We start from the raw sequence: 27641 nt of genomic DNA on the forward strand, positions 1-27641 counted from the left end.
TGACAACAGAAAGGGAAGTTTATTTTGGTTGCAAATTGCATCATTCAATTAAACCATCATTACATTCATATATATACATTCACTGAAGTCTCAAAAGAGACTTATATATATATATATATATATAAGCTGGCTTGAAATGCCATTTTATGACATTGATATCGAAAGTTTAAGCTTTAATTTGTTTAATTTGAATGTGCATGAAATTTCCCAAATCAGCTGTACCAATGAGAAATTCTGAATGCAGGATTATAGACTTGATCATAATGGTGATTGATTTAGCATTAACATGTGCCATTTCATATTACAGAAAAACACTAATTATAAAGATACTGAAACAGACAAAAAAAAAAAAAAAAAGACAATATATTACAGAACGTTCAGTAAAGACTGCAGATAGTACTTCATTGGGCACAATTGTGCATTTTGGTATAGATTATAAAACCAACAGATCTAAATAAACTTCTGTTTGTTTAGCTTGTGCCATTAAAATCTGCTGTTATATGATCTGAAATGAAACTCTCTGCTTTACAAACATAGATAATACAGATTTATAGCTATTATCTATCATATGTTCATCATTTTTTAATTTCCTATATAGTTCTTATAATATAAGATAGGAGTTCAGTTGATAACCTCTTCCATTTTCTTTTCATCTGAACAAATGTCTGGATATGATATTCAAAGGTATTATTATTAAAGCTTTAGTAAATGAAAAAGGTTTATCAAAAGCACTCCCGTTCAAAACATCAAGCATAATATTATTTAAACAAACAGGACAGTGTTTGAACAGAAACAGACTTGTGATCAGGTGTAAATGAGTGCTGTCTACATTGGCTTCAGTCATAATCAGAATAAATAGTAATATTCATTACTGACACGTACATTCATCACAACACAGTGCTCTCTGATTGGTTGGTGTAAATGGTGACCATAGCTACAAAAGAATCTCACAATATCAATGTAAAACACAACATTACAAAAGAGAAATAGATCGGTCCGACGCCTCCACAATATCGACTGTCTGCGTTATGCATGTTTCTTTTCTGTGTGTACATGCAATTACCTTTGCATGCCTGCAGGAAACACAGGCAGATGATACACAATGCTCTAAAATAACAATAACCCGGTTGATCAAAATTGCAAAAACCCCGCAATAGGATCAGCTGTACTTTAGGGGCACTTCACACGGCATTTCATTTAGTGGAAATATATGTATTCATCCATATTTACAAGGACAACCATATACAGTATGCAGATACCTAGCCCAGCTCTACCACAGGTTGTCTTTGTATGAACTGAATAATGTGCGTATGGCTGTTGTAGTGTAAATATGTTCAGATGTAGTGCCTCTAACATAAAACAATCAAAACAAAGCTGAATTAAAAACTGAATTATGTTCTTGAACTGAAAAGTTTATGAGCACACACATATGACAACAATAAATATTTTACACCCAGAATGCTTATGATGGCCTCTGCTTCAGGTCAGTTAGAAGTTGAGTGTCTCTGACATCATCTTCCACCAATCCATGAGTTCCTCCTTCTCTTCCTCCTTCCTCTCTTCCAGCGACTCCAGCTCAAAATCCAGCTGAGATTGAGAACAATTGGAGACATGAGAAAAAGACATGATATTTTATGGGAAGAGGAAGAGAAAAGAGGGTCTGTGTTTACCCGTGTAGCAGGGCTGTGGGGAACAGCAACTTTCTTGACCACAGTGAGGTACCCAGGAGCAGATGCTGATACTTTGTAGTTACCAGGAGCCAACAAGCGCCAGTAATCGCCATCCTTAGCTGAAGAAAAAAAAAATAAGAGCGATTTACATTTGAAATTTTACTTCCAAAAGTGGCAAAAAATGGCCACAAGAGGGCAGACCTACACACATGCTTTCAATAGAAAGCTAACTAGGTTGTAGAGTTCATGTCATAAAGGCAAAATGTGTATTTTTTGTGATCTTTGATTTTTTTTTTTTTTTGTGATCTTGATTTTTTTCTGCCTCTATTGCTAGCAAGATAATTAACACTTTTAATGCCCAGAAAGCTACTAAAGACATATTTAAAACAGTCCATGTGACTACAGTGGTTCAATCTTAAAGGGTTAGTTCACCCAAAAATGAAAAATCCGATGGCTCTGTGAGGCCTCCATAGGGAGCAATGACACTTCCTCTCTCAAGATCCATAAAGGTACTAAAAATATATTTAAATCGGTTCATGTGGGTACAGTGGTTCAATATTAATATTATAAAGCGACGAGAATATTTTTGGTGCGCCAAAACAAAATAACGACTTATTTAGTGATGGCCGATTTCAAAACACTGCTTCAGGAAGCATCGGATCATAAATGAATCAGTGTATCGAATCTGCTGTTCGGAGCGCCAAAGTCACGTGATTTCAGCCGTTGGCAGTTTGACGCGATCTGAATCATGATTCGATACACTGATTCATTTATGCTCCGATGCTTCATGAAGCAAGTCGTTATTTTGGTTTTTTTTGGCGCACCAAAAATATTCTCGTCGCTTTATAATATTAATATTGAATCACTGTACTCACATGAACCGATTTAAATATGTTTTTAGTACCTTTATGGATCTTGAGAGAGGAAATGTCATTGGTCCCTATGGAGGCCTCACGGAGCCATCGGATTTCAACTAAAATATCTTAATTTGTGTTCCAAAGATTAACGAAGGTCTTACGGGTGTGGAACGGCATGAGGGTGAATAATAAATGACAGAATTTTCATTTTTGGGTGAACTAACCCTTTAATGTTATGAAACGATGAGTATACTTTTTGTGCGCGAAAAAAAATAAATAACGACTTTTCAACAATATCTAGTGATGGCTGATTTCAAAACACTGCTTCGAAGCTTTACGAATCTTTTGTTTCAAATCAGTGGTTCGGATTGCATATCAAACTGCCAAAGTCACGTTAACTATTGGAATTTTGAAAAACTTCTGACGTAAAGAAGCCTCATTTACTGAAATCACGTCACTTTGGCGCTCCGAACCACTGACTCGAAACAAAAGATCTGTAAAGCTTTGAAGCTTCATGAAATGGTGTTTTGAAATCGGCCATCACTAGATATTGTTGAAAAGTTATTTTATTTTTTTGCCGCACAAAAAGTATTCTTGTCGCTTTATAATATTAAGGTTGAACCACTGTACTCACATGAACTGTACTAAATAATATGTTTTTAGTACCTTCTGGGCATCTGAAAGTGTTAATTGTCTTTATTATTGGATTTTATCAAAAATATCTTAATTTGTGTTCCGAAGATGAACAAAGGTCTTACGGGTGTAGAACGACATGAGGATGAGTAATAAATGACATAATTTTCATTTTTGGGTGAACTAACACTTTAAGTTACAGTATATAATAATAATAATGGCCTGGTTTCAGACAGGAATTAAATTAAGCCAGGATAAGGCCTTAGTTCAGTTAGGACATTTAAGTAGCTTTTATAAATGTGCCTAAGAAAAAACATTACTGGTGTGCATCTTGAGACAAAACAATGGCACTGATATATTTTAAGATAAGTCACTTTCAGTTAAAACAGCTCAAACATGCATTTTAGTCTAGGACTAGCTTAAGCCTTGTTTGTAAAACCAGGGGTAAATGTTTCAAAGTAGCATTACAGAAATAACCAAGAAAATAAGTGTTAATGTTGCAGAATTAATCAATTATGAAACAACATCAATATCAGCAGTAAAGCAAATCTAATAGTGTCATTATTCAGCTCAAGTCAGTTCAATGTCGCAAAATTCATCAATTATAAAACATTTATATATGTATACACACATACATAGAAAAAAAGAAGTAATGAAATATATACTGTATATAGTTATAAATTCTGTTTAATGATACTAGTGGTGCCTAGCCTTTAAATTAATATTAAATTGCTGTGTGTGTGTGTGTGTGTGTACCTGTGGTGATATCGTGGTCGATTCCTTCAACAGAAATAGAAGCGTTTGAGATGGGGTTCCCTTGGAGATCACGGACAAATCCTGCTACTCCTCTGTGAACCTGTGAAGGACATGAGGGATCAAAAGGGATGAAAGTACCGCCTTTTAATCTTGAATCATGAGTCTCAGCTTTACAGAAAACAAAACAATTCTCTCTTCCTGTCAGCACTAGGCATGTGAAAGCAAAGGATTCGGGTGTACCTGCTCTATGTAGTTGACGAGTGAGTTGCGGTTCTGGTCCCAGTACTGCTTGAGTGTGTCCTCAGGAGGAAACTTATCACAGCTCAACTCCAGAGTGATCTCAAAGCAATTACTGCTCAGATAGTTGAAGTCCTGCATGCCTGACAAAGAAGAAGAAAAAAGAAAGATCAAGGGTTGACAGCTAACTGTGAGTGCCATTTTTCTTGGTAATTTTTTTTTTTTTTTTTTTTAGCTAACATGCACAACATGGCCAAAACACATGCACAAAAAACCCAAAGACCCATTCATACGTGCTTGTTGCACATTTAATTTCAAAACCATCTGCATTAATCCCCTTTGCTGCTATAAAAGCTTCCACTCTTCCAGGAATTTGTTCCACTACAATTTGATACATGGCTGTGGGGATTTGAAAGAACATCAACATGGTCAGAAACTAGTGTTGTGTGATGCTTGCAGTTGGTGTTCCAATTTATCCCAAAGATGTTCAGGTCATGCTATCAGGCCTTCCCCAAACTGCTGCCACATATTTGAAAGCCCACAAATCTCTAAAATTTGATTGCCAGCTTTCGACATGGCATTTCATGGCATTACTATGAATTTCCAAGTTATTTAGTCCAACTAAATAAAGCTGTAAACGTATAATATACCTCCATCTTGAAAAGTTTAGCCATTTAAAAACATTTGTTAGTTTCCTTTGCAAATCTGGTATTAAACCTTCTGCTTTTAGCCTTTATGGAAAAAAAGACACACAGAAGATATACATTAGGCAATGTCCTGAGGATGCACATTAACCCATTGCATCATATATACGCACGCACTGATTTTGCCTAGTTAGATGTTAGATGTTCATGGGTCAACATATCTTGTTGAACCTGGAACAACATTCCTACATGAAATTGTAATGCTAACCATATCCCTACCCGTAAACCTAACCCTACCCATAAGTTATCCTTAAAATCAGAGGGAAATGATAGGTGAATAACACTGATGTAGAAGCACATAACCTTGGTTGTAAGCCTCAACTTGACATAATACATTTTAAAATTGTGCCGCAAATCTGATTGGTTAATTGGAAAGTTGTTACAGGATCAACAAAGATGTTGATACAGGAACATGTTGCACTTGGTAAAATCAGATTCTGCCATATCTGCCATATATACAGTGGGATCAAAATCTGGGATTTAAAAAAAATGTAATGACAAATCATTTGTATTGTATACAATTATATAATAATTCATAATTTTAACCTGGAAATTGTTAAAGGTTTACGATTTTGAAAAGTTGAAATGGAATTCTGATTTAAGATTCTGGCCTATTTCTAGGTCACTGAATAAGAGACGTAGACGTGAAATAAATGGCATTAACAATATGAACTCCTATACAGATGTTCGGATATACAGCACAAGTAGTACAGACACCAGATGAGTGATTTTCATAAGCTGTGCATTGTACCTCCAGGCACACTGTACCAGGCTCCTCCATTAGTGATGCCCTCTTTGAAGCTGGAGTCATCATCATTCTTGCGGCATGGCGGCCGGTTTGGGTCAGACATCACTGGGTTATAGCCGGAGTAGGCCTTAGCCAAAGTCTTAAACACCAGATCGTCTGGACTAGCACTGTATTCATGAGTAGAACCTGATGGACAAACAGAAAGGAGACAGTTCTATTATTACCACTTCATTACCCCATCAAATTTCATGATAAAAGTTACTGGTTTAATTCTATATGTAACATCTATATGTAGCATCCATCCATTATAAACGTACTCCAAACAGTTCCGGGGGTTTAATAAAGGCCTTCTGAAGCGAAGCGATGTGTTTGTATAAGAAAAATATCCATATTTAACAAGTTATAAAGTAAAATATCTAGCTTTCACCAGACCACCTTCTGTATTCCACTTACGAAAAAGTGTAACTGACATTGTGTCAGTGGATGTGGATGAAGGCACTTTCTTGAGCTTCATACTCGTGACCCCTGTTCACTGCCATTATAAAGCTTGAATGCTTCAGGATATTTATTAATATATCTCAGATTGTGTTCATCAGAAAGAAGAAAGTCATATACACCTAGGATGGCTTGAGGGTGAGTACAGCTTGGGGTAATTTTCATTTGAAAGTAAACTAATCCTTTAATGTGTCAAATGATTGTTAATATTATTGTAGCGATTATATTACAAAGATTTTCAAATGTTATTTATTTGATCAAAAATAGAGTAATATAGTCAAATATTACAATATTTGTTATTAATAATAACTGTTTTTAATATATTTTAAAATGTAATTTATTCCTGTGATGGCAAAGCTGAATTTTCAGCATCATTACTCCAGTCTTCAGTGTCACATGATCCTTCAGAAATCATTCTAATATGATTATTTGCTGCTCAAGAAACATTATTATTAAACATTTATTATTAATGTTGAAAAGAGTTGTGCTGCTTAATATTTTTGTGTAAACCATGATTACAGTATTTTCAGGATTCTTTGGTGAATAGAAAGTTCAAAAGAACAGCATTTATTTGAAATAGAACCAATGTAATAATGTAAAAGTCTTTACTGAATCTTTTGATCAATTTATTGCATCCTTGCTCAATAAAAGTGTTAATTTCTTTAAAAAAAATCTTACTCACCACAAACTTTTGAATTATATATTATATTATGAGCTCAATTTAAGAATAATAGTATATACTGTATATTCTGTATAAGTCTGTATGTGATTGTTGTTTTGTGTGGTTTCTCACCGCTGCGTGTCTCATCATATGGGTAGTTGGCCACCACGTCTCCTCCATGCAGATTGGCTGACAGAACAAATGGAATGTCCATAATCCAGTGAACGACAGCCTTAGTTTCTGGTGCGAGCTGTAACATACACAGGTTCATTTTACCAGCCCAAAAACCTAGATGTGTAACACTACTAATAACATGCTGCAATTTCTGACAAATAGTGGAATAAACCCTTTCCAACCTTGGTGTTTTCATCCACAGCTTTCTTCATGTTTTTCAGGAGGTGGTTGTTGGCTCCTCCCTCTCTTTCGTTCATGTAGACGATGCGATCAAGATCTGGAAAGTTGCGGTTCAGATCAATCCCCTGAGCATTGCTGCGGCCCACAAACCAGTCCTTCATCTCACCAGGCTGCACAAATATATATTATAATAATGATACCATTAGCAGAATTATCACAACCATTAAAAACATGACTTAAAAAAAACAAGTTCTCTATAAAAAAAAAACATGAAACATTCCCCAAACATGTATGTTATTCTCACACAAATGTCTTTACTGTGTTACTGTCTAATCAATTTAATGCATCCTTGCTGAATACAAATATTATATCTACTATATATATATATATATATATATATATACAGTAACTATATCTATCTACACACACACATACATATATATATATATATATATATATATATATATATATATATATATATATATACAGTATCTCACAAAAGTGAGTACACCCCTCACATTTCAGCAACCATTTAAGTATATCCTCTCAAGGGACAATACTATAGAAATGAAACTTGGATATATTTTAGAGTAGTCAATGTGCTGCTTGTATAGCAGTATAGATTTACTGTCCTCTGAAAATAACTTAACATACAGCCATTACTGTCCAAATAGCTGGCAACAAAAGTGAGTACATCCTAAGTGATAACAGTTGTATGTTGTTTAACCATGCAGACAAAAACATGAACATGATGAATAGGACATGTGGCTTACATGTCATATTCATCATGTTCATGTTTTTGTCTGCTTGACATGACCATACAAATGTGTGTATGTTGTATTAGAGCAGTTAAAATTAGGTGCTTTGAGTACAATTCTCTCATACTGACCACTGGATGTTCAACATGGCACCTCATGGCAAAGAACTCTCTGAGGATTTGAGAATTAGAATTGTTGCTCTCCACAAAGATGGCCTAGGCTATAAGAAGATCGGTAACACCCTGAAACTGAGTTACAGCACAGTGGCCAGGGTCATAGAGAGAGGTTTTCCAAGACGGGTTCCACTCGGAACAGGCCAAAGAAGATGAATCAAAGAAGTTGAGACCTTGTGCCGTGTGTCAGGTGCAGAAGCTTGCTTTAAAAAACAGATACATGAGTGCTGCCAGCATTGCTTTAGAGGTTGCAGAAGCGGAAGGTCAGCTTGTCAGTTCTCAGACCATACGCCGCACACTGCAACAAGTCGGTTTGCATGGCCGTTGTCCCAGAAGGAAGCCTCTTCTGAAGCTGGCTCACAAGAAAGCCTGCAAACAGTTTGTGAAGACAACCTGTCCAAGAGCATAAATTACTGGAACCATGTCCTGTGGTCTGATAAGACTAAGATAAACTTGTTTGGCTCAGATGGTGTCCAACATGTGTGGTGACACACTGGTGAGGAGTACCAAGAAAATTGTGTCTTGCCTACAGTCAAGCATGGTGGTGGTAGCATCATGGTCTGGGCCTGCATGATTGCTGCTGGTACTGGGGAGCTCTGCTTCTTTGAGAGAAACATGGATTCCAACATGTACTGTGACATTCTGAAGCAGAACATGATGCCCTCCCTTCAGAAACTGGGCTGAACGGCATGATAATGACCCCAAACACTCCACCAAGATGACAACTGCCATGCTGAGGAAGCTGAAGGTGATGGAATGGCTAAAGTATGTCTCCAGACCTGAACCCTATTGAGCACCTGTGGGGCATCCTCAAGCAGAAGCGCCATGTGTCTAACATCCAGCAGCTCCGTGATGTCATTATGGAGGAACGGAAGAGGATCCCAACAACAACCTGTGCAGCTCTGGTGAATTCCATGCCCAGGAGGATTAAGGCATTGCTAAATAACAATGGTGCTCACACAAAATATTGACACTTTGGTCACAGTTTTGACATGTTCACTTAGGGTGCACTCACTTTTGTTGCCAGTTATTTAGACAATAATAGCTGTATGTTGAGTTATATTCAGAGGACAGTAAATCTGTACTGCTATACAAGCTGCACATTGTCTACTCTAAAGTATATCCAATTTTCATTTCTATAGTTTTGTCACTTGAGAACATATAAATGGTTGCTGAAATGTAAGGGGTGTACTTACTTTTGTGAGATACTATATATTATATATAGTTTGTTTAGCATATCTCCCAACCTGGTCAAGATAGTATTCAGCTGGTTTAGATAGATGACCAGCCGGTCTTCCAGCCGACAAGCTAAAAAGTGCTCACAACCCATCTAAAACCAGCCAACAGACCAGCCTGGCCAGTTTGGGAGACCATCAAAACATCAAAACGTGGATTTAAGTCTTTTTTTTTTTTTTTTTTGAAGATCTGACATAACACACTGGTGAAACAGACTGAGATACGGAGACTAAGTTTCAGACTGTGGTGTGGAGGAAATCACATCAAGGTTGCTTGTCATTTTGCAGACACTACAGGAAATGCCTTCTAAAGTAAGTTTGGCTGAAAGAGGAAGTCTGAATACAATACAACCATTACAACTGTTTTAACGTAAATAAAAACCCTATATCACTGACACAAGCCTTTACCCTATCTGTGATCTCTGTCATCCCCTCCGTCCTACTCAAATCATTTTCTAGTGAAATGTGGTTTTTTTTCAATGTACAATTCCTAAAAAATATGCATCGCTTATGCTCATAGTTGCCAGGACAGGACTTTCCATCCACCTCTGAAATGATCACAAAAGCCCAGAGACGACACATGTTTGCTGTGTGGTTAGCATAGAGATTTATTACAGCTGAAGCAGTAAAGCAGTGTGGTAAACCACATCCCAGTGAGGTGTTTAATAATCTCTTGGTTTTCCCTTAACAAAAGTACAGGGCCCTCATTTATAAAATATGTCAAATGTGTCTTGAAATGTCAAAGCCCACACTTGTTTGAGTACAGGCTGCAGAAGGATGTGGTAAACCACAATAAAGTGTTATGAAATCAGCACCCCTGCAATCTGCCAAAACATCTATCTGCTAAAAGATGTTAAAGATCAGACTAGTCGACCGCTTGGTGATACCTGAAAACTCAAAATACTGTACAACCAGGGCTTACTGTAAATGTCGCAGGACAATACATATATATTAGCAGCAGAATACGGTCATCTTTCTTTGTTTTATAGTTCTAAATATGATTCTGTCCATCAAATACAGTTTATAAAGAGATTAGGGGTGACCCTGAATAGTCGACGATTCGAATCTTCGATAGGAGGAGCCTGATTCGACTACCAATCTCACAGTCGAATCGTCGCAGAGGTGTTATGAGAAGAGATATGGTGGCACTCAATATCTGATTTTACATAGACATACCGGTTCTTTCCCATTAGGTTAATATACAGCCTATTATGTTAATACTATAAATAAAAATGTGAAAAGAAAGAAGCTTTTAATAAATATTTTTAATGTGCGTGAATAAATCCAACCTGTGACCGATTTAAGTTTCACTTCCATGAACCGTGACCGGCTGAGGAGCATCTTTACGGCAGGGATTAAATCTTCAACAATGTCTGGGATAAAGTGTACAATTGGATGCACTTTGAAATGGTAAAAGATGATCAAAAAAACGTATGATGCAAGTTGTGCCAAGAGCTCATGTCTACAACTCAACGACAAACACTGCGGCGCTTCTGCCGGCCAACGAGCTGATGTTAGCTGACTATAGCACGCTATTTGAAAAAACTCAAACGGACACAGGCAGATCGCGTGAAAGACTGGATTTTTGTCTCTCAATCAGGTAGGGTAGCTACAAGTGATTTCACACTATTTTAGACGGATGTAATTTGATTTTTGGATGCTGTGAATGTTTAGCTAAAAAGACTGCCACTCCAGTTTAGCGTTTATTGTCTCTGCAGTTAAAACGACAAGTTGACAATTCTAGCTATAATTTTATTTGAATAATTTCTTTCATTTTAATTTATTTATTGATCACTCTGGGTTATTAAATTTAACTATTTCTGGCTTGTGTTTTGAATATGTTCCCCTGCACTTCAGGCATTTTGCATTTTTTTTTTAAATTAGGCTATTTTCATTTATTAGAACGGTATATTCTGTTCTAATTCAATTCTGTAAATTAATGTTTGATAAAAATAATTATATATTTGGTTATTATGGTTTTTGGTGCATCAGTGTTGCACTGTAGATTAGTTAAAGCTTGCTCGCACAGACAATTTAGCCGATGTAATTTGATTTGCCGACATATGAAATGTATATCTGTCTGCAGTTATTAATATATATATATATTATAAAGTTTATTGATCCAAAATGTTTTTATTCATTTTCTTCTATATCTTTGAGAGTGTTCTGTACATCGTGGCTGTGAATGTTTATCCGCATTGCCTTTCATTTGTTTAAAAAATATAAAATCATTGTCAGTTTCGTCTATCACTTGACAGGCAGTTTGGTCGGTTTATGGAAAGATGTTTCTCTGTGCTGTGTGTGAAAGAAAATAAAAATTGTCTTAAGCCGCGGGTACACTATAGCCAGGCCTTACTTCATTTTCCGTGTCCCGCTCCATCTCGTGCACAGTTCAGCGTGCAAACCTTTCAAAGTCCGTGCGCACTCTCTAGTGCTCTAGTGGACACCCCCCCCCCCTTTATGATTCGACTATCAGTCGAATACAGGCAATCGGATTCGATTATGTAAATCTGTAGTCGAGGACACCCCTAAAAGAGATACAACTGCATTCTGCATTCTTCTCTTTTATTGTGTAAGATGTGTGTGTGTTTACCTGTGAGGCTGCTTTCTCAAAGCCGTCAGGATTCATGGAGGGCATGATGTGAATGCGTGTAGAGTGGATCAGGTCGATAATGGTGTCGTTGCCCTCTTGGTACTCATTACAGAGATACTGAGCCAGATAGATGAGCAGCTCTCTGCCCACGGCCTCATTACCGTGCATGTTGCCAATGTACTTAAACTCCGGCTCACCTGTCACACAAAAAACAGACACAGTTAATGACATGACACTGTATACAAATTAACTCACACAAATAACAACTAAATGATACTTTGCCAGTTATTTTAAGCTTTATCTTAAATAAGTGAACTGTACTATTTGAGTTGCATGCTCAAAAAGTTAGACAAAAACAACACCAATACTATCTTAGCAACAGATCATATTTAGCTGTTTTTACATACATTTTATTATCTTGGTACTGGGTTACAACGAGTAGAGAGAGTCAAACAAAGTATAGTTCTGTATAGTTTTTTGTGTACACGAGGGTCAGTGTACAGCGTACAGTGTTTGTGACGCAAATTTTGTCATCAGAAGAATATGCGCGTACTGTACGCGCACCGCCGGATTTTTGTAACCGCGCATACTGGTATGCGCAGGTCGCTTTCCACATGGTGGCAACCTTGCCCTGAGTGTGTCAATTCACAAGGTAGTCAAAGAAAAACTGCATAAACAGAACAGACCGGAACGCATGCAAGCTACAGCGATGATGGAGGCCTACATATATGAGAGATTGTGTGAAGAATTTAGAAAGTACCCTCATTTGTACAACTCTAGCATGAAAGAATACAAAGATGTTTACATGGGTTGTAACTCATGGCGAGAGACTGCGCAAAACTGCGCATGCGTCGAATGCCTGTGTATGCGTACCAGTCAAATGAAGTATACTTTTCAAGGCTGTGCGTTCAACTGTCCGCGTACACAAGCGTAAAAAATTAAGTATACTCAGGCGTTTAGAGAGAAACATAAACACTGACCTTAAACTTTAACCTAAGTTCAACTGCATTACATTCAATAAATAATAACATATTGTATTTAAGAAAAATGTAAAAAGAAAAAAAATGAGTTCAACTTATATTTTAAGCTTTTAAATTATAATATAAATTACACAGCTTTTTCCTGCTTGCCAGCTAACAAAAATATGTTCTAAGAATGTTTTGCTAATGTTCCCATTAAGTAAATCTTTATTTCTTAATGTTCTCTGAATGTTTGAAATTTCCTTTTTTTTTTATGTTTATCCTGCATATGTGAACATTAAGGATACATTCAATCCTTAAAACATTTTGGGAACGTTATTTTTGAATGCTCTCTAAACATTCTGAAACAAGAAGTAACATTTAAAAACATTAAACCGCCCAACAGAAAGAAAAAAAAGTTACATGAACAATGTATAAATAATGTTTTTGTGCTAACATTTTGAGATCATTCTTAAAGACCAGATAACTTTGAACGAACGTTCTATTAATGTTACTGGAAGACTGTTTGTTTATAACTATGATGCCAGAACATTAGCCAAAGTTCTGAGAATGATCCCTGTTAGCATGGTTAATACAAGGATTCAAATGATCAGAAAATATTAGAAAAAACAACAACACTGCAAATCAATGCAACAAGGACACATATTTAAAATATCTACGTAATTAAAGAATATTTTAATATACTTGTCTATTTCCAAAAACAGGGCCTGAAAAATTCATTTCTACCCCAGGAGGTCAAACTAAATATTTTATGAGCTATTTTATTTTCTATTCATTTTACATGAGATGTTGGACTTCCTCTTGGTTATTTAATGTTGTCTTCTCTACCCCTTCAAAAGCAGTCCCTTTAATTAGTCCATACTCAAGACATGGTCTTATTTGTTTACTTTATGACCTTTGTCTCCCCTTGTTTATAGCGTGATTCTTGTCTAGGTTGTGGATTTACGGAGAATTATTCCTCCAAGTACACCTAGCCAGATGTCAAGATCAACACACACACACACACAGAAAGTCAGAGAGAGAGAAAGAGAGAGAGAGAGAGAGAGAACAATAATCTTCATAACATCCATAATGCTGGACTGACTGAACAGATGGAGTAAATAGAGAAACCATACATGACTTTTCAAATGTTTTCAGATGTCCGTAAATATTTGTGAAGACAAGTGCAGCTGAAAAATATATATGCATAAAGGTATAATCACACCAAGCACAAATATTCATTTCAAATCTATGGATCTATATTCACGAACATTCAATCATCTTTTTTTGGCAGAGAGCAGTCTGTTGGTTTTATTCATATAATATAATGTGCATATAGTATATAAAGATAATGGGCAGAGGTGTATTCCTGCAACAGTTTTATTTGCAAATACTGAACTCAATGCAAATATGCAGTAATAAAACAACAACTTCCCCCATACTTTATGGATTTAACCAGTGGCGGCTAGTGCAAAAAATTTTTGGTGGGGCGCAATTTATTTTTTTAAGAAATGCAGGAATGAATATGCTAATTGTTAAATAATCATTTAACAAGTGATATAATAATGTATCATTACTGCTTATCTAAAAAATGGAAATTCAGTATTTAAAGCATGCCATAGGGCTGGTATCTAAAAAGAATATATCTGTATTTAATTAAAAAATATATATATTTCACATTCTGCCCAATATTGTCCTAGAAACAATGTTCATATTGAAGGCTATAAAAAACAAACATGAATGTAACTGTGTAGTATATGCTATATTATGTGCAAAAAAAGGGGTCAAATCACATTAGGCCTAGGCTACATTCTAAAATTGTAACTTTACAATCTAAAAACAAAATGTTTTTTAAAGCAGAAGTTAAATACACTAAACTAAAAATGAAAATAAATAAAAACAAAAGAACAGACTAATTATTATTATTTTGATTACCCTATTAACAGTCACTTTACAGTTACTGCTATCATACAAATACACTTAGTTGTATTTTCGAAATTCTACATATGGCATAATTATGTTTTCCAACAAAAACAAATTTTCAACAACAAATATTTTTAGCAAAATGTATTTGACTCAGATTGAACGCCGTCTGTTTGGCGCGCATGCTCGCGGCGGCGCTCGTTCACGGAAGTTTGTCTTGCTGAAGGCTCGTCCACGCCTGGCTGCAAAATGGAAATATTTTCTCGACTTTCTAACATTTGCAGATGGAGAATATACCTGTGAAATGTAAATATGCACTGAGGAAATTATTGGATGTCACTTCAGCTTAAAAAAATATTATTAATAGCGGTATGTTTGTTTCCACCAATCGCTGCACAAGTTAAGGTATGATGACGAAGGCACGTTAGTGCGAGCCCTCCCGGAACCCATAGAGATTGCATTGAAGTGCCTGCAGTTCGAAAAAAAAAAGTTCTTTGAATGGAAGTCTATGGGAGCAGTCGGGGCAAATCTCCGCCAGACTGAAATGCCCAAAAAGAGGCGGTACTCCACAGAGCGTGACTCGACGCTGATTGGACTATATCCAGAGGCAGAACAAACAGCCTAGCAGTGACAGCTAGCGTAACTCTGTGGTTGAATGTGATTGAAAAATCCGTCCCTTTCTCACTTTGGTGGTGCGTCGCCCTATTGCCCTAATGAAGAAACCGCCCCTGGATTTAACACAAGTGTGCCGCACAAGTCCTGAAAACTGAAGCCAAAGCATCTTGATTGCCCCCAGGTGGTTGGTCCCAGTATAAGTCATAAACCCCACCCTCTCCATGTAATTTAATGGGATGTGAGACAAACTAAATTAAATTACACTTCAAATATTTTTTTTCAAAGATGGTTTCTGTCATTTTATGTAGTTTTTATCACACTGATGTAAGTTCAAGTGTTCAAAATAATTTTGGTTTTAGTTAGTTATTTGATGCTATAAAAACGGGGATGTGACATCATGATTGACAGCTGTGACTGACATCTTCTCTGAGCGTAGTAGTCACTAAGGCACTTTTGGGAGGAGATTGGAGCTTTAACTTTAATTTCTACATTTAAAGAACTGTTTATTTCACACCAACATAATGAGTTGTTTTGCAGTAAACTGTACTAAACAATTCTGCGGGAGTGTGGGCGGGGCCTTGATAGCGCACGGCTCCACACAAGATGTCAGCACCATATTGGACACTGGCGGCTTCACTTTTGTACAATGCAAGAGAGTGGAGGTGTGTCATCCATATTTTTTTACAGTCTATGATTTAACCTTAAATTCCAAAGCTGTGATTAATACTGGGTCATTCCGCGTCAACAAAGACAAAGACAAACATAAATACTGATAAAAGCCAAAATATTAAATGTCACAGATGTATATTTACTGAGTAATCCACTACTTTGTAGAGGGGGGTCAAAATGACAATTTTCACCTGAGATTTGGAGCCAATTTACAGGGGAGTAAAAATGACTTCAGAAAGATGGCAGCATCATTATTTTATTTTTACACAGAAATTGGTAGGTCTGTTAGTAAAATCGGTTGACTTTAGCAATTTTTGTTTCATTATATGCCAATGATGACAGTTCAAAAATGGCAAAAAGCACTTCTTGTGTTTGCATGCCTTTAACTCAAGAAGTATCAAAGATATCTTAATATCATTTTAGATTCTGGTTCTTAACAAAGAACCAAATCTTCATTTTAAAGGCCCTCAATGGTTCAATCCCAGAGATATGGAGATCTTAATACGGCTCCATGAGTAATTGGTAAATTGTACACATTTTCAGTGGTCAAAAACCAAATGTGGGTCACTTTGCATACAGCTGATAGTTTTTTTCTTTAAAGAGGAATATGTGAAGAACAAATAATGTTGAAACTAGAAATGTATCTCGTGTTTTTTTTATCAACACAATTGCATAGAACATACCTGTCTGAGTGCCATAAATATTCCTTTTCCAAAGTTTGCATGCCTGTAACTCTAAAAGTATTCAATATATCTTAATATCCTTCTAGATTGTCATTCTTAATAAACTTTAGTTTTGAAATCTTAATTTTCAAAGCCCTATATAATTCAGTCCCATATATATGGGGATCTCAAAGTAGCTCCATGTTCAAATGGTTGAATTTTACCCGTTTTCAGTGATCGAAAACCAAATGTGGTTCACTTTGCACACAGCTGATACTTATTTGAAGAGGAATGTCTGAAGAATAAATAATGTTTAAAATAAAAATGTATCATGTTTCCCTCTATCAAAAGAATAGCATAAAACATAACTCTCTGAGTACTTCAATATTAATGTATGTTTATGTCACTGTGCCTTGTATAATACTATCTAGACATTTAAAAATACAAAACTAGGAATTAGTTTAGACTGCACGTACACTACCTTTCAAAAGTTCAGTCCGTAAGAGAAATGTATTTATTCAGCAAGAACCCCACACTTTTGAACAGTAGTGTTTGGTAAATATGGTAGATTTGACCAACAGGTCTATACAGTATACCTGTCTAAACCCAGTGCAAACATGGTCTCAGGTAATATCCTTGAAGCTTTCCAGAATCGTCTCTACTTTTACACAATGCCCTGACCCATTTAAACCCTCCCTAAGAATTGAACATAGGCAAACACATTTTATCCCTCAGGTAACAAAAGCACAAATAATCAGACGCCAGGAAAGGACTATTTTTTCAATAGTTTTTGAGAACTATTCTGCTAGATAAGCACACGATACTGACTGTTGTGATAAAGAGCTTACATATACACAACATGTAAACAATTTTTACCTGCCATTGCGTGGTAAATATTATATAAGCACCTTATACAGGCCATGGGCTCTGAAATAGATGTTTACATTGGACAGACCTGTTTAGAAAAGCCAAGCGAGAAAACAAAGGCATACAGTATTGAATGCACATTTGTTTGCAATGCACACAGATTGGAAGCAGATGGAAGCGCCGTTTCAATCAGCAGGGGTCCTTGCAGGCTCTGGCCTTTTTATAGCCATCTATTTCATTGCCTCCCCTGAACATCTAAATATTCTACATCACAATTAAAGAGAAGCATGTGCGGAATATCCACAGTGTGTGTGTGTTCAGGCTTCTAAATAAGGATGTATGTCTCTGTCACATTTACAACCAGCCTTTGAAGCTCCAGCTACTTCAAAATGAAATTACTGCCAAACTCTTTCACAGATGTTAAAGTCAAAGCAAAGTATTCCCAGGCCTGTCCACAGGAAATATGCGTCTGAATGTGCTATGTGTGTGTGCGCAAGTGTGTATATGTGTGGGTGGGTGAGAAAAAGTGAGTGAGAGTGATTGAGAGACAGAAAGGTTTTTTAACATATATGACAGGATGTGCTGTGTTTTTTTTTAAAATATATTTTATATCAGCTAAGAAAGCATAAGGAATATACAGTAATAATGCAATAAATGGTGTTCCAAATTCAATTGCCCTTGACCTCATCAGTGAGCTACTACTTGCCATTTGTCACTCAATTTTAACTTTTAATTAACAACCTAGAGCTAAAATATATGTAAATTAAATTCAAAGGCATCAACATTTTGAACAATAGTTTTTTTAGTACGAGTTATAATTATTTTCAAAAATATGCTGAAGGAACAATCATAAATTTTAAATTTTCAAAATTTCACTTCAACCCTCTGGATGAGCATCTGCTAATATATATATGTATATATTTTTCGATTCATGAAAAATATCCACTATTAGCAGCTATCTGACCTAAACTGGGTTCTAATTGGTTCATTGTATTCTAAACTTAATTGGCAATCAATTGTTGAATCTATTAAGGTGTGCTGACCCAAAATTCTTTACAAACCTGGGCCAAGTTTAAACCAATAACCAGGCATCACAGCTGACAAAGGGGCATGTCTGACTTTGACGTGTATATATTGCCATTATTATGTAATCAAAATGAAAATTATTATTGCTGGTCTTCAATGATAATGTCAAGTTACTATAATGTATTTGCACCAAAAAATGATAAGGATTTATGCTGATATCGTCCAAAAACCACACTTTGCCAGGGGTGTTTCCAAACTTTTGGAAGGCAGTGTGTATATATATATATATATATATATATATATATATATATATATATATATATATATATATACAGTATATATACACACACACACACACACACACACACACACACCATTGTATATGTGGTTTACGGGGACTCTCCATAGACATAATGTTTTTTATACTGTACAAACGGTATATTCTATCCCCCTACACTACCCCTGCTCCTAAACCTACCCATCACAGAGAACTGTGACAGTAAAAGTATCACTCAAACTGATAATTGTTTACTATTTTACATTAATTAATATGTAATCCTTTTTTTTCATGAATTTTCATTTGTCCAAACAAATTTTTACACCCCTACTTCCATCAGGTTGGAGAAAGGTTTTCATCAAAGATAAACACAAAAGGTGTGAAATCCTCCACAAGATTGTGAAGAACAAACTTCCCTTCCCTTTCTTATGAAAAACAGTTACATATTTGTGTCTTATCCAAATAAAGCAAAATAGCAGTGATGAAGAAATCATCTGCTGTACAGATGAGGTGAGGTGAGGGCAGGACGGAAAACTGCTAATATATCAGCGAAAAAGCCAAACAAAAAGTATAAAATAACACATTTCAAAGCCATACAGCCTACATCACCTCTCTCTCTAAACATATTCTGTAACATCACAACCTACCCATCTCATCTTTCTACTCTTTGTATCGGTCTCCTACCTCCCTTTATTACTCTTTCTCCTCCTTCTCTTTCTTACAAAGAAAATATATGTCAATAGAAAGAGAAGAACTGTAACCTCCTTAAGGACAATTCCTCAAGAACACAAACAATTGAAGACACTGGATTCTGTTTCTTGGACATAGCTTTGTGATTTGTGTATGCTCACATCTTTGTTTTTAAGACAAATCTATAACATAAAGAGTATCTAAATGTAATTTAAGTGACATGGGTAAAAAATCAGTGTTCATCAAAGGTTTGGTAAACATGCATATCATACTTATTTGCAACTATCTGCCTCAAATAAACTTCTTGAATAAAGATTCAAACTTACAAACTTATAAAACAGATCATAATTCTTTCAGTGACAAATGTAAGATGTAAATTGGGTCTTAGAGTGAAATAAATATAAACATTAGGGCTGTTGATGTTGTATGGAGTTAAAGGGTTAGTTCACCCAAAAATGAAAATCAGCATCAGCATCACATGCAAATTGTGTTTCGAAGATTAATGAAGGTCTTATGGGTTTGGAATGACATGAGGGTGAGTAATGATGACAGAAACTTCATTTTGGGGTGAACTAACCCTTTAAATTAATTTTAACACAATCTCTTATTTTATATATATATATATATACTACCCTTCAGGCTCCATTTATCATATCAAAAATACAATAAAAATAGTAATACTGTGAAATAATATTACAATTAAAATAACTTTTTTCTTATTTTAATATATTTTAAAATGTAATTTTTTAATTTGATGGCAAAGCTGAATTTTCAGCAGCCAATACTCCAGTCCTTCAGAGATTCCTTCATAAATCATTCAAATATTCTGATTTGTGATCAAGAAACATTTCTTCTTATTATTTCTTATTAATGTTGAAAACTGTTGTGCTGCTTAATATTGTGCAATCTGTGATATTTTTTTCAGGGTACTTTGATAAATAGAAAGTTTATAATAGAATCTGAAATAGATAAATCTTTATAACATTATAAATGTCTTTTTTGCCCATATTGATCAACTGAATGCATTCTCGCTGAATTTGCATTAAGTGCATTTAGATTTAATAATATTATTCACTAAAGATGTTTTATGTCACAGCAGTGATCTGGTCTTCTTTTTAATATGAATAGATCGGCATGTGTTTGGGTCAAGTAATATTTAATATACAGTTAAAAGGTAGTTCAGTCTTCTAATCGTACTGACCAAGTGTTGTTCCAAAACTAGAGTAATATATATGTGATCAATAAATTCAATAAAGATATGTTTAACAGCAAGTTTGTTTTTATTAATTATTGCTGCAGTATCAAAATTATCAAGAGCTTAATGTGTATTTTTTTATTCCTCAGAATGAAGATTTGATTTGACTTTTATTTCACTCTAGCACAGTTTTATGTTTACTGGAACTCCTCCTCCTGCCCTTCACGATCTCTCTCCCTTGCTGTGTTTTGGCCTGAGAGACACACATTGAGAGAACAGAGCGACTAAAGATGAGAAATGCAGTGAGTTAGCAGAAACTGCTGTCTCATCTTCGTGAGAGGAAAAGAAAGAAGAAGAGGGAAATGGATTTTATTCTAATCTTTCTGATCCTCATCTGACCACATGACAACAAAAACTCACATTATCACTTTACATAACATGAAAGGCTCTCTTCCTCTCTATAACCTCAAACATCACAACTGAAACCTCAGATGATTAATTATTCCATATTGTATACATTTAGTTTTGATTCCATCCTCTCTTATGTCCATTCGACTAAACCCATCCATCCGTGAATCCATCAATTCAATTCAGTCAGGAAATGTGTGCTCTTGACGCAAGTCTATTACCTCTTAAAGACATAGACAAACAGTACCAGAAACGTCAGAGACACGCTAGTTTCCATGGCTATGTTGACCAAAGGAGACCATTAATTCAAGATAATTGATTCAGCACACTTCTGCTGTGGAAACACACACATATTTCACAAATGGTCAGGCCATGTATGACATAACAACATCGCTGCAAAAAAGATGGTTGTATGGTGACAGAGGGAGATAAAAAATATTTTTTAAAAAAGGTTTGATTTACAAATAGAATGTTGTACATTGTTCAAAGACTAAACTAGTTCTGTCTAATTTAACTAATGATCTCCTAAAACTGATTATGTCAACCATAAAAAGAGAAGGAGAGAGAACAGATGTGGAATCCCTCTAGGATGTATAATTAATGAACTTTCGCTCACTGGAAGATACCACTTTCATCATGAACTTACACAAAGAAAGAGAGCTTTGCTTGCTTTAGTTAGGTTCTTATTTTTCTGGACAATAAATATGTACAATACAGTGGGAAAAAGGTGTAGATAGAATTAATATATGACACTTTCAATGAATATCTTTTGCAAACTAAATTAGCTGCTTTATATTCTATTCATATTTTCAAAATTCAGGGAATAGTTCACACAAAAAAATGATATTCATACATGAGGGTGAGTAAATTATGACAAAACCTGGGGTGAACTATGCATTTAAGTATTTAAATACATTTGAAACAAATTAGATGTATTAAATTATATTTAAACTATGCCAGAATGGGTACAGTTGTAAATTTAACTACCGCTTAGTAGGGACTAGCGAGTTTAGTACAAATGTAGGTTTGTAGTTATTGATGAACTTATAAATTGTATATATTTATACAACAGTTCTGTCTGGTTCTTGAATCTGATTGGCTGAGAGCCATGCAATATTCTCCCAGTATCAGCACTGGTACTGTTTTATCGTTTGTATCACTCCGCTCTGCAGCTCGGCTCATAATGCTTTTATGATGTGAGATTTGTAATTCTCTTCAAACTTTTCAAACTTTATGAATGATTATTTTAGGTTTAAGTGGCGTGTGTAAAGGAACTGTAAGCAGGCAGAGTACAGGTGTTTCTAAAGCATTTATAGTAGTGCCATCTGCTGTAAAAATCTAAGCTCAGATTCGATTCGAGAGAGAATCACGATACATCAGAAAATTTCAGAATCGCTCCATATTCTTTGTATCACGAATCGAGATTCTATGTATTGTTCAAGCCCTAGTATATTTATATATATATTTCAGTCATGAAACTCTAGATGGCGCAGGCTGATGGTAATTACAGCATTAACTACTTTGTACAAGCTGATTGGTCCATGTCACTTCTGCAGCCAATGAGCTTGTTGCTCAAACATTCAAATGGCTGGTTACATTCACTATAGCAGTTTGCAGCGTGCTTCAGAGTTCCTCTAAAACCCTCCACCTTCCCCAGCTCCACCTGTATAGATCTGCTGATGGGTTACTGATATATGCTATTTGTGCAGCAACACTATGTCTTACTCGCATGCAGCGTATCTGCGTATGTATTTTTTTCCCTTACAGTACCTTGAGCAACAGGATGAATGGGTTTGAGTTTGAAGAATGCATTAAACACTACAATAGATGTAAAAATTTAGAGAATGGAATGATAATTATTTGTCATCCTGTGTAAAGATACCGTTACATCTTGCATTTCACGAATTTATATATATATATATATATATATATATATATATATGGGGGGGGGGGGTCATGCAATTAATAATTATAAATGATTATATTATTTTTACTACAATGAATGCAATTCAATGGATTATGTAAAACTATGGCATTTTTGTATGATATTATGCTTTATCACAACAAAAACCACAGGATGTGTCTCTCTAATGCTTTAAAATGTAATGGAATACCATTGTGGAAAGTGCATAATGGAACTAAACAATACACTTGATCTGTTTGAAAGGCTTGAAAGAAGACAGTGAGGCCAGATCTTATCAAACATATTCGGCAAGCTAATGGATGAATGTGTGTATCTGATATAGGTGTTGTCACATGCTCACTCAGCAGAGCACCAGATGGCCTGTTTCTCAGAGAGTCCCAGCCCCCGTGGCAGACGGCATTGCACGCTAATTCTTCTACTCATCCTCTTCCTCATCTGACTGAGCACAGGGAAGCGCATGGCTCATGGTGCTAAGCTGATCTGTCTCCAGGGCAACAGCTATTTCTGCCCAGCCGTAACACTCGAAACTAACAGCACCCGATGCAGCGCTGCCTGACGATGGGGCCTCTCTTTGATATCCCATTCTCTCGCATCTGTACGCTGCTGCTGAGGTGCAGCTGGTTGCCCATAGCTACAGGGTGTGGGTGGTGCTGGAAACTCATCTGGTAGCAATAAAAGACTTAATGCAATGAGTCATATCTACGCAAACACACATACAGAGAGCCAACCATACTATTTAAGGAAAAGGGGCCCTACCTTTAGGATAAAGGCTCTTCCTCCTACTGCTCACACTCATACACACAAAAACACAAATGAACACATGTTCCTTTACTCTCTCTCACACACACACAGAACTCCACATCAGCACAAATTGCACAAGACTGTGAATCAGCAATGCTTAGTCAACAGATAAACGATAAGTTCACTCAAAAATGAAATTTCTGTCAGTAATTACTCACCCTCATGTCATTTCACACCCGTAAGACCTTCGTTTATCTTCGAACACAAATTAAGATATTTTTGATGAAATATGAGAGCTCCCTGACTCCTCCATAGACAGCAATTTAACCACCACTTTCAAGGCCCAGAAAGGTAGTAAAAACATTGTTAAAATAGTCAACGTGACTATAGCGGTTCAACCTTAATGTTAATGCCGACTCATTATCGGCCGACCCTGTTCACGTGTGCACCATGACGCATGCGTGTGATTCTGATGCAGGAGCCAGCCAATAATGAGCCAGCGTTCTGACGTAGAACCCGGAAGCACTGCACTGTGTTTACTACACCAACAGCGCAGGAGACTAAAAGGGAAGACAAATAAATTGTTGAATAAAGTTTTTAAGCACAAAAAGTATTCTCGTCACTTCATAACATTAAGGTTGAACCACTGTAGTCACATGGACTATGTCTTTACAACCTTTCTGGGCCTTGAAATTTATTATGACATTGCTGTGTATAGGGAGGTCAGAAAGCTCGCAGATTTCATCAAAAATATCTTAATTTGTGTTCCGAAGATGAACGAAGGTCTTACGGGTTTGGAACAACATGAGGGTGAGTAAATAATGACAGAAAATTCATTTTTAGGTGAACTAACCCTTTAATGTGTCAGTAATAGAAATCAAATCCACGTACAATCCAAATACATATATAAATAAATACATGTCCAGAGACTACAGCTGAAAATGAGCTGTAATAGCTAAACTGGCATATACAGAAATGCTGGTTACTTTACAATAAGGTTCAATTAGTTAATACTTTCAGTATCAAAACAATGAACAATTTTCCAGCATTTATTAATCTATTATTATTGATTGACAATTATAGATTATTTATACTATTATTACAATTATTAGGTGTTTTTTAATTGTATAAAATTTGTATCTATTAAACAGATTTTTATTTATTTATGATAATATTTATGATTTTTTCATTAATTTATTCAACTTGAAATGTTAATAATATATTAGTAGGCTATAATGTAGAAATTAACATTAAACTGCTTTAACAGTATTGTTCATTGTTAGCTATCCAACTCATTAGGCCTAACTAATGTTAATAAACAACTTTAATCTAATCAGAATAAAGTAAAATATAGGGTAAAGGTGGGTGCTTGTTTTATCTATTCAAGTTAAAATATCTCTGAGGAAATTGATGATACAGAGATCATGGACAGAGATAAGCTATACTGTATGTAATAACACTTTAGTCTGAGTCTTGGTAATCAAGTACTGGAACCAAATTATCATAAAATTAACACTCCTAAATAATTGATGCATCTAAGGTTTCAATATGAGGTGTTCAGTAATTAGTTTAATCTGTCAGCCTAATTCCGGACTGTAAATGGAAAAGATCCAAAATCCAAATAGAGCACACTAAATGAACTGATTAGTATACACAACTTCGGATCAAGGATTTAAAACCATATTAGCCTACACAGGCCTACACAACACAAACTAAATGAAAATAAGAATATCACTTTAATATTTAAGCCTGTATTGCTCAAACCTTAATTACCTGTGCAATAATTAAGAAAATGACAGTGTAAGCCTACAATAAAGTTCTGCATGTGCACAGCAAAAATACTGATTTTAATCCAAGACTCTCTAGAATCTGTTTGGTCAATAGCTACATTCAGCAATTAGACATTTCTTAATAATGACTGTTGTCCAAGGCACTGTGTTACCCTCATCTGGGCAACCTCTTTCATTGTTGCACAGTCTCTATTCAAGCGAATAAAATAATATAAACGATATATAATCATCAATATGTGTATTTATTTATTTATTTGGTAGAAGCCAAGCAATAGGCTTTGTAACTGAGTCTGTAATTTATCTGCAATTACAGATTCATTCAACAACCTTCGCAAAATGGCGTCCACGCGCACAGTGAGCTGCTGTCATCACATCTCTGTGAGCGCGCAGACACACCAAAGCGCACCTGCGCGTCACAGCGAGCAGAGATGGACATCCATGCGATGATTTATGAAACACTGCAAAATTATTAAATGAGACAGTGCGAAAATGCAAAATAGTCTCTAATGCAGTCCCTGTTAAATTTCAATATTAAAGACATTTCAGCTTTTTAAATTTAAAAATCATAAATTTCAATGGCCACTCAGTGGACACGGCAGCAGAGGTTGTTTTCGCCTCATTTATGAACCTCTCATACACTTACACTGAGATGTGCTCATTTTAAGAATCTAATTTGTCGTCTGCAAGAGGTTAAAACGTACTTTTAAAGCAATGGGGGATTTAACTGGAAAGGTGAGGGTGACTGTCATCTGAGAATCCCCTTTATTGATTTGTTATTGATTCATGGCCTGGTCTAATTTCATGTAGAATGGATAAACATGGCACACAAAGGGAAATGCTTGCTTATGCCGCTCTATAGAGCTTCATTAGTTAATGCTCTTCCTTTATTATAATCTGGCATAATTAATGATCATCTCTCACCAGGCTCATGGATGCCAGGGTTGTCGCTCATCTCCAGCACGAGCAGCTCTCGGCCCTCGTAACTCTCCCCCACCGTGTAGATGCGGGTGATGGAGGGGCACTGCAGCCACACCGACACCAGCGCTTTCCGCATCTCCTCATATCGGTGGTACTCAAACGAGATACCTCCTTCTCCCGCAGCATCCCCGCCCGAGGCCAGGGCCAGCATCAGCAAAGCCCCGCAAAACACCGCCGCCGTCATCACTCCGGTCTCTCGAAACACTCGACACTTCTCTCTCTTCACGTATTTTTATTCTGTCTTTCTTAGCACTGCTGTCCGTCTTTCTTTTCTTCGCTGTCTGTTTCTTTCTTTCTGTTTTTCTGTGTCGTGCCCCGTATGGAACCGCAGAACTGATGCGTGAGCGCGAGTCCTGACTACCTGTTTAGCCGCGGGGGCGCGCGTGAGATAGGACGTGCAGTGTGAAGCTGCTGAAAGCTCAAGATTACACACGAGAAATGGGTGAACGCGCACGGTGCTACCCCTGCAGGGGCGTGGCTTATATAATGACGAATGATCTTACTGTATTCTATAAAGTAGCTGTCCAATCGTCATATTTAAGTAAAAGTAGATACTTTTATGGATATTGACTCAATATTCGTATTATAATAACTATAATATACGCATTAAAGTAACTGATATATCAAAACAAGTGCAAATGAATTTTATAAATAATGGCACAGCTGACTGTAGTTGAGTGTAGAGTTGCTGGAGTCTGTGTTAATACATTTAATATTAACATTAACAAACATTAAAAGGATTGATGTTAGCAAAAAAAAAAAAAAACTGTCATCACTCACTCATTTTCATGTTGTAACGAATCTGTATTAAAGGGTTAGTTCACCCAAACATGAAAATTCTGTCATGTATTACTTACCATCATGCCGTTTCACAACCGTAAAACCTTCTTTAATCTTCGGAACACAAATTAAGATATTTTTGTTGAAATCCGATGGCTCCGTGAGGCCTGCATAGGGAGCAATGACACTTCCTCTCAAGATCCATAAAGGTACTAAAAACATATTTAAATCAGTTCATGTGAGTACAGTGGTTCAATATTAAT

General features: G+C 36.0%; 1 protein-coding gene across 1 annotated transcript; it reads right to left on the bottom strand.

The window, feature by feature from the left end:
• Nucleotides 1-27038, bottom strand: cpe (carboxypeptidase E). The gene is made up of 9 exons (XM_048197594.1): nt 26542-27038; nt 11875-12071; nt 7118-7285; nt 6894-7011; nt 5609-5791; nt 4157-4296; nt 3917-4016; nt 1671-1789; nt 1-1587 (listed from the first exon to the last, which is right to left on the bottom strand). Exons 1-9 carry the CDS (start codon nt 26780-26782, stop codon nt 1489-1491), a joined length of 1365 nt encoding a protein of 454 aa, XP_048053551.1. The 5' UTR covers nt 26783-27038; the 3' UTR covers nt 1-1488.
• Nucleotides 27039-27641: the final 603 nt, after the last annotated feature.

The sequence above is a fragment of the Megalobrama amblycephala genome, linkage group LG7, assembly GCF_018812025.1.
Source record: "Megalobrama amblycephala isolate DHTTF-2021 linkage group LG7, ASM1881202v1, whole genome shotgun sequence".
Taxonomy (NCBI): Eukaryota; Metazoa; Chordata; class Actinopteri; order Cypriniformes; family Xenocyprididae; genus Megalobrama; species Megalobrama amblycephala.